Raw genomic sequence first — 11,834 nt, forward strand, 5'->3', positions numbered from 1 at the left:
ATCGTATTAGTTCTTTGTGGTTTTCATCATCATATTTTATTTTCGATTTTTATGAATCGATGTTACCGAATACCGAAATATGCTACAACTCTACTCTATTTTAAGGAAATTTCTTAAAACGTATATAAACTGGCTTAACAGCACTGTTTTCTAGCCTTTTCGAGCCTCATATAAGTGTTATTTTTTGAATTTCTATATTCTTTCTAGCTTCTGTCAGTGTCAATGTTAACGTCAAACGGTCAAAGTTTCTAGTCTATAGTGATGCGTCAAACTCAAAGTGCTCAGTGCTGTCAAAATAGAGAACTGAACTTTGAAGTGCAATTCCAATTTGTAATTAATTAATTATTGTTTGTGATTTTGATTTAGCCGGTTCAGTGCAATAATTAAAACTTTTCATTAACTTGCGTTTTGTGTCTATACACTTGACCTGAATTCATAATGTCCGGTAAGCTCACTTTAACCGGCCTACCTTTAATGGCTCAATTAACATTTATTCAAGATGAAATTACGTATTTTAGAGAACCAAGACACACCAATGGCTAATAATGAAGCTGATGATGTACCAAAAAAAGCTGTGGTGGTAAGGAACGGTGAGAATCACAGTGAAGACGGTAAATCTCCGACGCCGCCCGTTACCCCGCCGCCTGTTGAGGAGGAAACCCAGGAGCTGATTGTAGTTGACGAGAACACAGACATTCTCGATTTGAACCATGGCAGAATCGGTAAAATCGAAAATCTTGAACCACTAAAGAATTTGGAAAGGTAAACATGGACTCTATAAAATAATTTTATTTTGTAATTTGTATTTAACAATAATTAACATGTTGTGTACTACTTGGCTACTCCAAATACGTTGTTTTTTTTTATTCTACACAAGTTGGCCCTTTACTACAATCAATCTAATCTAAGATGAAAGCGGGCTAACTTGTTAGGAGGAAGATGAAAATCCAGGACCTCTGTCTTGTAAATCCACTGTGCCATGGAGGCCATCAAAAACATACATGGAAAATTTATTATACATACAATGTGTGTGATGTGATTGCTTTTTGGAACTTCCCTTCTTAGTTTCACAGTTGTGTATTATGTATGATAATTGCTTCATGACCAGACAATGAGTATGAATGTAGTTAGTATGTCTAGGGCCAGAATATCAAAAAGGCAGATTAGGCAACTGCCTAGAGGGCCCTAAAAATGTTTCATTTATTGTTTTTGTACTCTATACTTCCTCAAGATTATACCATAATTTTGGTTTCTTATCAGAAAATGTGTTTTAAAAAGTAAGCGAATGGTTAATGAAAGAGGCCGGACATAATACACTGTTTCAAGGATTTTTGTCTTTTGGACGTAGATTCATCCAATAACGCTTTTTTAAAATATGATATAACATAATATATGATTTATTTTAATTTTTTTATTGAATACAATTTATTTCAGATTATACTTAAGGTGGAATCTAATCAAAAAGATTGAAGGTCTGGATACACTCACCAAATTAGTGGAACTTGAGCTTTATGACAATCAAATTGTTGTCATTGAGAATTTGGATAGCTTAGTTAATTTAGAGTGAGTTCATAAATCTTTTCTATTAAAGTTGTTAAAATACTCAGAGAAAATCACAGATTTAATATATTATAGTTTAATCTGTAGCTCAAAAACATTGCTAACCATCTTTATTATGATACCATTTTTAGCAAAATGCTAATTATAATAAAATCTAAATTATGATTGAATTATTTCTCAATACATTACTAACTTTTTACTTGGCTGTTCATAATGATTTTTAACACTGTAATTTCTAAGTTCTCTTTAAATATTTCCTTTCAGAATACTGGATCTCTCGTTTAACAGAATTAAGGAAATCACAGGTCTTGACAAGCTGCTGAACCTTCGGAAATTGTTTCTAAGCTCCAACAAGATTACTGAAATCAAAAATGTTAATCACTTCCCTAAACTGGAAATGTTAGAGTTGGGCGACAATCGTATAAGGGTAAGTGACTTAATGTAATGAAAATATTTATAATTATTTATTTAATACAGTGATTTTTTTTTGTCACAAGTATGTATTTTCATCACACTCTGAAACAGATAAGTGATTTTAATGGATTTTATGTTTGTTTCTCATACTCTCCATTTAAAATTGTAAGTTTAGTATAAACTAGTTTATAGTAAAGTCTACACTCTATATATGTAACAAAACAACCTGTATTTTGCAATTTTTTTTTACAACCTTGCCAATTAATAGTTTCATAATATTGAATACTAGCAGACATCATTTGCCAGTCCCATGGGAATATGGGAATAAAATAAAGCTAAGTCACCGACTGATAAATCACTGATAAGCATTCATTCCATTGATGAAAGAGTTTTTAAAATCAGTTAGTTTGTTTATTTCAATAATTTGAATTTTTACTTTTTGCTTGTGAAAGTTGGCTTTTACCTTCTAGTATTAGTCATATAGGAGGAAAATTATTAAAAAATAAAGCCTGTTTGTATTGCACAATCTCATATCATAGTGACTCATACATTAACGAAGTTTTAACCAGTTAACTATCTCATAAATTTTCAAGTATAATCACTTTCAATTCTTCATCATCAATACATAAAAATAAAATTTAAGTGTCTGTCTGTGATTTCTAAATAACTGTGTTTTATTTTAGTTATTTACACAATACCAAATCATAATCAAGCTTTTAAAAAGTCGTTGTCTGACTGTCTTTCTGTTTGCCTGGGCTAATCTTTAAAACGGCTGAACGGATTTTAACAGAACTTTCACTGGAAGATAGAGGAGGTTATAGTAATAAAGCAATATATAGAATACTTTTCATCCTGGAAAATCCATTTTTCTAGTGGAATTCGTGAAAACCTAAAGTTCACGTGGACGAATTCGCGGACGTTCACTAGTTACAAATAATAACAATAGTGTTTTGTTTATATAAATTATGATTTTGCACCACCTAGTTCACAAACCAAACTACCAAAGTGTTGTTTTTCATTTTACGATTTTTCTTGGTAACATATAATACGGTTTTGAATAAGTTTTTGTTTAAATGCATAGTACATTTACCACAAATATTTTACTATTCATTATTATTTTCAGGAAATCAAAAACTTATCAGGACTAGACACACTAAAAGAACTTTACCTTGGTAAAAATAAAATATCTAAAATACAAAATCTCGAAGACCTCAAAAATCTAGAGTTACTGATCATACAGAGCAATCGCCTTCTCAAAATAGAAAATTTGGAACATTTGACTAATTTAGAACAGTTGTATCTATCTGAGAATGGTATAACAGTGATGGAGAATATGGAGAATCAAGTCAAATTGCAGACTTTGGATTTATCTATGAACAGGATCACTGTTATTGAGAATGTGCAGCACATGAGCAATCTAGAGGAGCTTTGGGTAAGATGGGTATTGTTGAATTTCTATTTAAAAATGTATTAAATAATTATATGGAAAATAGTAATATATTTTTACTATTTTCTATTTATAATTAATTATACAAATGATTATTAAATAATTGCTTATCGCCGCGAAAACACAAATCCATTTTTAATTAAGCCTTTTTCAAGCTTTGGCTTTAAGTTATTGAGACCCTAATCAAATTAATTAACAATTACTTATTTTATTTCAGTTAAACAACAACCAAATAGCAGATTGGTCATCAGTGGATTATCTGCAGCAAAATAAAAAGTTGGCAACAATATATTTAGAACACAACCCGCTGGCTACAGATCCCGCCTACAGGAGGAAACTCAAGCTGACACTGCCTTCACTGCAGCAGATCGACGCTACTTTGTGTAGATAAGAGTTTATTACTAACTGAAATATATTATAATGGCGCCATGAAAGTTAAAACTAGTAATTATACAATTTTTATATGCTGCTGCATATCTTGACATCTCAGTCCTGTTCTTGTTCATTATAATGTTACTTTATACTGATCTAATGTCCCATTTTGGCTTCGATTAGTTAGCGAACAACAGCATGTTGATTTAAATTTGTATAAAAGTAAAATAACATCTAGAATCAGATGGATGTTGAAAAATAAATTTAGAATATGATAGTTGAATTTAATTTTAGGTAGGATATACTTTTGTTTATGTTAATCATATTGTAGTCTTTGTTTATTAATATCTACACACTAACATGAATATCACTTTATTTTTAACTTTCATGGCTTATGTTGTATGTAGATCAACAGTAGAATATTTGGAGAGATTATAGTATTTGACGATTGTCGTATTTTGTTATGTAACTACTTAGTTAATAAAAACTCTATGGTATTATTGTTGTATGTGATGTGGTACATCTGTCCCCAACCTCCCTTTGTGGTAGATTACTGTTGTGATTGTGTTTGGGGATTTTAAATTGTGTTTAGGTGTTATTGTAGTTTCTGTTGTAATAAATTTTTACTTTCTTTTCTGGTAGTACATAGTAGATACTTTTAGTTTTAACTAAGGTAAACAAAATATATAATTTGTTCAAAGTTTATAAAACATTATAATTATGAATATAATATTTTATCATGCATTGAAAATGTATAAAAAAGAATTGTTTCAAGAGGACTTAGCTTACAAGCATTTTTTGAATATCAAGCTTGACTATTTGGTAAACAGGTATCTTGATAAAAGCTGGCAATAAACTCAACAATAATGTTCTTTTTAAAATATTTTTTTACATTTTTATTACATAGAATAATTATTTCTACTAGGGTAAACATAAAAACCGATATAAAAGATGATCTAATTACCTGGAAGTAATTGGATCATCTTTTACATTCACCACTATAGCATTTTTGTCATTAATAAATTTATCATTTGTGTATTATGTTATGTGTTTTAAAACATAGTAAAATAGAATATATAAAGTTACATACAGGCTGGTCGGAAGTATTTCCCATAACTCTAGGGTTATATTCTTTAAGGAAAATTTATTAAAAATGTCTAAGGAACATGTTTTCTACAATGAATATTTACTGAGATTTCTTTGGTAAATAGATCTTACATTGTGTCCCTTATATCGCATCTTATAATATGACCTAACGAAACTTATTCATTGATAAATATCATGAAGCAGCTTACTAGTGAAGTGCTGAGTGCCTGCTGCAATATCTCGTCGATATCGACAGCGATTACGTATTTTAAAATGCAAGGATAGATAAAGGCGTGTGTTACATGGATAGTCAGAATTACTTTGTATGTATTATGAAAACATAAAAAGCTTAAATTAGTTATTTGTCTTGAAGTTATGGTAAAAACATCCTGTATATTTCGTATACATATATGTATATGAAACATTGAAATGTAATGGGTCCATATCCATCTTTGTACAAATATTATAGATAATAATTATAATCAGCTGATGCCAGCAAAGTCCAATTTACTAATATAAATAAATATAATGAATTTCATGACTGATTTACATTTTAGCATCCATATTCAGCTGTAAAAACTCGCTAAAGTACATACATATTAGAACAAAAGTATGCCTTATGAACTTTGACATTCTACTAACTTATACTTAGTACTTATAATAAAACTGTAATAGGTCCAATTCTGTAAAAAATTAAGAAAAGATATACCTATAGATATTTAAAAAAAAACATTTTATTCCAATAACACCTTATTTCTTTATTATTATTAATATCTTCATTGTCCAAAATTTATCCTGTTACAGTTTTATTATACCTACCTAGATATATATATATTGTATATGGTTAAAAAATATAAACATAGGTATTTGACTTAGTTATGTAATTACCTATTTTATTAGCTGAGCCTTGGGTATGTAAAATTACTAGCGGACGCCCGCGACTTCGTCCGCCCTTTGACCTCTAAGCGATCCTATCGCAAAATCCGTTTTTTAGCATACCCGTGTAATTACGTTATATACTTATTCAGAATATCAATCAAACTACCGATTTCATATTACAACAAACAGTAAAAGTTTAATAAATACATATTAATTGAACTTTTAGATATATAGGTATTATTAGAACCTGCTAAAAGTATAATATGTATTGTAATTTGTATAGAGAAAATACTTACCTATTAGTTTTTAATTGTTTAGCAGCGCCGCGTGGTTTTACCTTCCCATTTTCGTGTAAATCTGGGTGTGAAAAAAATAGCGTGTATTTTTGGAGTTTACTCCTTATGAATCAATTTTTCACACATAGCCCCCTGTATGAAAAAAAAATATGGGCAGTAAAATTCGATGAACGAATTATATTATTAATTACAAATATTATGATAGCATTACGTTTTTGTGCGCAACCTATTCTGCGCACCTTTCACCCACGTCCGCACGTATGTGCACGCTGTTGGCGGGCGCGGACGCTGCGGTCTGCAGCTCCTCGGTTGCGCTTTCACTTTCCAGTCGTAGGTATTGAGACGTACATAGAGTATGCAACGGGGTAACATACACCAATTTCTTTAGCCAGTTTCTTCATGTAAAGCTAAAGTAACAGTATAAGTAGTAAAGAAGACTTTGTTTTTCCGTGATTAAGACCGTCACTTTAGCTTTATGACGTTACTTTGACTGTTACTTACGATGAAGAAACTGGCCGTTAGACAGGCGACCTGAAAGAATAAACTCCGTTGGTACGTTGGAGCTGACACACACTTTTTTAGATTTTACGACATTGCCGGATTAAGGAGATATAAGGGTGGACGAAGCCGCGGGCGTCTGCTAGTTTTAAATATGTATAGTGATAAGAAATTGTGGCACAAAATATAATCAAATATCGCAATAATACTGCAGAAATGCATTTCCAGGCAGTCTCGGAGTCTCGCAGCAGCCTAGGACTGATGGGGGATGCTCACCGGCGGCCTTCCAGTCTATTCACTAAAGTTAACTTTAACGTGTAAATAACGGTCTTTGTATTTCAAATGTAATGTAATTAAAAGTGTATTGGTAAACGTGTTTTATTTCTTTTTTAATATTAAGTAGGCATCAAAGGTAGTTGCTGTCACAGTAAAGAAATTAGAAGGACATTCAATCAGTAGTGACTCTACCACCGCTTCGGGAAGCAAATGCTGCCGAGTGCCAAGAAAAGCCGGAAGGCCAATGTTTCATCTTACTTATTGTCTATGGCATTTTGTCCTACTAATTTTTAATCTGTTCTATTTATTGACATTTTTCTAAAAATGGCGAAATGATCTGTCATTTGTTAACCGTCAAAAAGTGCTGTTTTTTCTGCAATTTCACGGTTGCGTGCTTTGTTTCTTCTTTAATTTTCATTATAGAATCTAATTTAATTTTTCGCCAAACAGCTAGATTTCATTTGTAGCTATTATGATTAACGATAATATTTATAGTTGTAGATAAATGTTACAATAGTGTGAGTACAATAATTCGTAAGCATTCCCGTCCACGCGGATTTTTATAATGGAAAACCTTGATCAGAGTAACAATAAAAATGTGTCGCTCAATTTAATAGCGGAATATGGTTCCGAGTCTGATTCTGAGGACACCAGGTCCAATGAGAACACTGGAAACGATTCTGATGCTGCCGAACTGAGTGAGATGGTCATGAAAAATAATATAATCAATGCTTGTGCCCACGGCCCGTTGTCTGAAGGCGATGATGGTGATGTGAGGACCACAAGACACATGATTATTGACAGTAATGAGAGCGGCGTAGTCGAATACGACGTAACGGAATATCGGGACCTCGATAGCGACTCCTCAAGTTCAGATAGTTCTAGCGATAGTGATGTAGAGTCTGTTAAGGAAGAAATGTCCAGTGGGTAAGAACTCGCAACTTTTTACTCGTTATATTACGTCATATTATACAAAATATGTGGTAGCTAAGGCAACCTTGAAGTTGGACCTTGACTGCCATTCTTCTTTGGGATAATTCAAAAGTAAAATCGATATTTATTGTGCATCAGTGAAAGCTGCTGTCTTATTATTGAAACTTCAGTACAGTCCACATTAAGCGAGCAACGTTAGTTGATTATAGTGCCATCTTATTTCAGCATCAGAACATTAATGAATGCTTGATTTTTTACTATGTGATTAGTTAGCATAAAGGTAAGTACATACATATTCACCTACTGAAGCTATGTTTATAACATCCATTCCAAAAAAATATCATGAATTGTAATTGTGTGATAAAATACACTATAACAACAACCAAAACTTAACACCTTAAACTTAACCTTTCTCTCCTTCATTGTGTTGGGTAGAATGAGAGAGCAATAAATAAAACTCACTATTGGTCAACAAAAGGTCCTTTTTCTTCTCAGGATTTGTTGTTGATGCTAGGATTACAGAAAAATGAAATCTCGCTGTGGTACATGAAATACTTTTAATTGAAATAATAAAAAAAAAAATTTTTGTTATGTTTTCAGAGATGAACTGGATGGCACTAGTAAATCAAGTAAATTAGAGCCTCCCAAAGTACATGGTGAGCTAAGCCTGGACGAGTTGCCACCAATAGAGGACCTAGCAATAAGCCTGCCACCACAGGAAACTGTTAAAATTGGCGTTGTTGCCAGTATAGTTGATAGATTAGGTGAGTACATTGGTAGGATAGCACATTTATGTGATGGACAAGTGCTCAACATGTGGGTATTCGGCTCACTGTTGAGCATGAGTGCACCTCGCTGGCTAAATGCAGATTCGCAGAATTTGCACATATGAGAATTAATAAAATTCTCAGGTTTTCTCACAATAAATTTTCTTCACTGGTTGAAAATGCATATAACAGAAAACTATCTTAAATATAGACAATACAAATCTGCTAGTTTGTTTGGTAGATACTAGCTGATGTGACCTTGTCTGCAAAAATCAATGAAAACTTTCATTGTATGTGACAAATTTTTGAAGTTAAAATAACCTTTTTTTAAACATTTTAACTTAAAAAATTTGTCACATAGTAAATTAAAAAGATAAACAAATATTTCATGACATTGTAGACTTTTCTGTACTTTTTATAAAGAGAAATATCCTACTGAGCATGTTTTTGTGATATCTCTAGGCCAGTGTTTTAGATGAATGCTCCAAGGAAGCTTAGAAATACAATAAAGATTCATTAGTGCTCTTGTATTATATATTTTATTAAAATAATTTTCCATATATTTTATCTATGACCCCCATTTCCATGCCATGGTAAATTTTTTGTTACAGTTATAGTCAGAGCGTTCCCGCAAACCCCGGCTGTGGATCTAGATAGTGTGCTCTTTCTGGAGAGTGGTGCTAAAACACTTGGAAAAGTGTTTGATGTTTTTGGCCCAGTGAGTATGATGATGTTTATAAAATTATATAATTAGCCATGTCCTTAAAACATACCTAATAATTCTTGTTGTAGACTGTGCATTAAAGTTTTGGTAGATTAACTTAGTAATTTAACTGCTCAGACCTAATTAAAAATGAAACTATTGAGGTAGTTCTAGTGATTGTCATTGTCAATCATTATCATCAGCCTTCGCCTTACTAAAGCATAACAAGACCTGACCGACTGGCAAAATGCATATTTGCAAGGCCATAATGACACAAAAAACACATCATCTTCATTAACTGATCATCCATAGCTAGATATCTTTAGTAGGGATTGTGATATCCCACAGTCTTGAATTGCCTTTCATCATTCAACTCAAATATTAGACATCTGTACTTTATGGCCAACTGCTTTCAAGCAAGTGGAACGGGAAAAGCAGTTGTGATCTCCAAGTGGATTGTAGTCTATAAACGCTCAGTAATTGATAGATGATTATCTAACAAAAATAAAAACAATAAATAGTAAATGAAATGGTACTGGCAGGTGACAGAGCCCCACTACTGCGTGCGCTTCAACTCTGCGGAGCACGTGCGCGAGCGCGGCGTGGCGTGCGGCGCCGACGTGTTCATCGCGCCGCGCACCGACCACACCAGCTACGTGTTCCTCGCAGGACTTATGAAGTGAGTGTAGTGACACTGGCAGGTGACAGCCCCACTGCTGCGTGCGCTCACTCGGCGGAGCACGTGCGCGAGCGCGGCGTGGCGTGCGGCGCCGACGTGTTCATCGCGCCGCACACCGACCACACCAGCTACGTGTTCCTCGCAGGACTTATGAAGTGAGTGTAGTGACACTGGCAGGTGACAGCCCCACTGCTGCGTGCGCTCACTCGGCGGAGCACGTGCGCGAGCGCGGCGTGGCGTGCGGCGCCGACGTGTTCATCGCGCCGCGCACCGACCACACCAGCTACGTGTTCCTCGCAGGACTTATGAAGTAAGTGTAGTGACACTGGCAGGTGACAGCCCCACTGCTGCGTGCGCTCACTCGGCGGAGCACGTGCGCGAGCTCTCATATAATTTGACGAAAATTTATAAAGTAAAAATATCCACTTGAAATTTTAATGAGATCCATTTATCAATAGTTTTTTGTAATACCTTAAACTAATCTATCAGAGACTTAAATATTGGATAGAAGCAGGCGTTACTTTGCGGAAGTTCATCATGATTATATAATGATTTATTTATTTTGCTATCATCCGCGAAAATTCGGCGAACCCATGCGACAACGTCACCCAGGTCCGACAAAATACTCTAATAGAGATGTTGACTCTACAACGTGCAATTGCATGTTGTAGAGTCAACATCTCCTGAGGATGCTCCGGTTTTGGGGTGAAACGTACGTAGAGAGTATTTTGTCGGACCTGGGTGACGTTGTCGCATGGGTTCGCCGAAATTTTCGTGGATGATAGCAAAATAAATAAATCATTATATTATCAGAGACTTCTCGATGGTGAAGTGTTTTTGGATCAAAACAAAAGAAATTTAACTATCATTTATAATCACATCTTGTGATTAAATACATACTCGTACAATTGTTCACTAAAGCTGCTATAATTTGATGACATTTAACCTCATACCATTTTGTTTTATTTTAGAATGAAAGGCTCTGATGCGTCATGGTTGAACGACATCGAGCCGCCGCCGAGCCACATCGAGTATTCAGACGACGAGGAGGAGAGAAAGGCAAACAAAGCGAAGAAGGAACAGCAGAAGCAGAACAGACAGGAGTCTGCAGAAAACGGAGAGAACTCCAAAAACCCGCCGCCTAGGAAAATGATAGAAGCCAAACGAAATCAACGCCCGTTCGAGTCTAGCAGCAGATTTGGGGGAGCGACGTCATTCCGCGGTTCCTTTAGAAGAAACACTTACCACAACCGCTCGAGGCCTTGGGACGACATGAAGGTGACCCCACCACCGATACCGAGCGTCGACCCCGGAGGTCGCCCCTTCATTGCGCCTGCGATGTTCAACCCTCCAGTGTTCCCACCGTTCAACCCCACAACGCCTCCGCCAAATATGAATCGATTACCGTTTAGGAGCCCGAGACCACAAGCACCAATGACCCCGCCGTCGTTTAGACAGAACTTCGGGTCGAACTTCTGTTACGTGGCCGGACCACCGCAGCAGTGGTTCAACCACCCCCCGCCTCCCCCGCCGGGGTCGTAGGTCGCACACGGATATTAATTTAAGATGTTATTAATTCTTGTTTAGTCAATAGCTAGTGCTGTGTTAACAATACTAGTTTGCTTATCCAAATATCTATATATTTATATAAATTAAAGTTATGGTACAGTGCGTGTTTGTTTTTATTTTAAACAGACTTCTTAAAATTCAAATTCAATATTCATTTATTTCAATTAGTATTAGTTTACAAGCACTTTTGAAAGGTCAAGATTGTCATATTTTAATCTAATCTAATGGTGGTAAAAATAGCCGAAATCTTAAAATTAAAGTTACGAGAGTTCCAAACGTTTAGTTTAGCAGTAGTGAAAATTATGGTTATGGTGAAAATATTGGTATGGTGGTATGGCACATCCGTTTTAGTAGT

The 11,834-nt window shown here is 34.7% G+C and overlaps 2 protein-coding genes across 2 annotated transcripts; both read left to right on the forward strand.

The window, feature by feature from the left end:
- Positions 1 to 267: 267 nt before the first annotated feature.
- LOC112044610 (protein phosphatase 1 regulatory subunit 7) lies at positions 268 to 6,924 on the forward strand. The gene is made up of 6 exons (XM_024080494.2): positions 268 to 445; positions 519 to 762; positions 1,435 to 1,563; positions 1,825 to 1,987; positions 3,098 to 3,406; positions 3,639 to 6,924. Exons 1-6 carry the CDS (start codon positions 439 to 441, stop codon positions 3,810 to 3,812), a joined length of 1,026 nt encoding a protein of 341 aa, XP_023936262.2. The 5' UTR covers positions 268 to 438; the 3' UTR covers positions 3,813 to 6,924.
- Positions 6,925 to 7,166: 242 nt separating this feature from the next.
- Positions 7,167 to 11,581, forward strand: LOC112044604 (H/ACA ribonucleoprotein complex non-core subunit NAF1). Its single transcript, XM_024080486.2, has 5 exons — positions 7,167 to 7,755; positions 8,362 to 8,525; positions 9,140 to 9,246; positions 9,774 to 9,910; positions 10,882 to 11,581. The coding sequence occupies exons 1-5, from the start codon at positions 7,394 to 7,396 to the stop codon at positions 11,450 to 11,452; spliced, it is 1,341 nt and encodes a 446-aa protein (XP_023936254.2). The 5' UTR covers positions 7,167 to 7,393; the 3' UTR covers positions 11,453 to 11,581.
- Positions 11,582 to 11,834: the final 253 nt, after the last annotated feature.

This window comes from Bicyclus anynana, chromosome 19 (genome assembly GCF_947172395.1).
Source record: "Bicyclus anynana chromosome 19, ilBicAnyn1.1, whole genome shotgun sequence".
Classification (NCBI taxonomy): domain Eukaryota; kingdom Metazoa; phylum Arthropoda; class Insecta; order Lepidoptera; family Nymphalidae; genus Bicyclus; species Bicyclus anynana.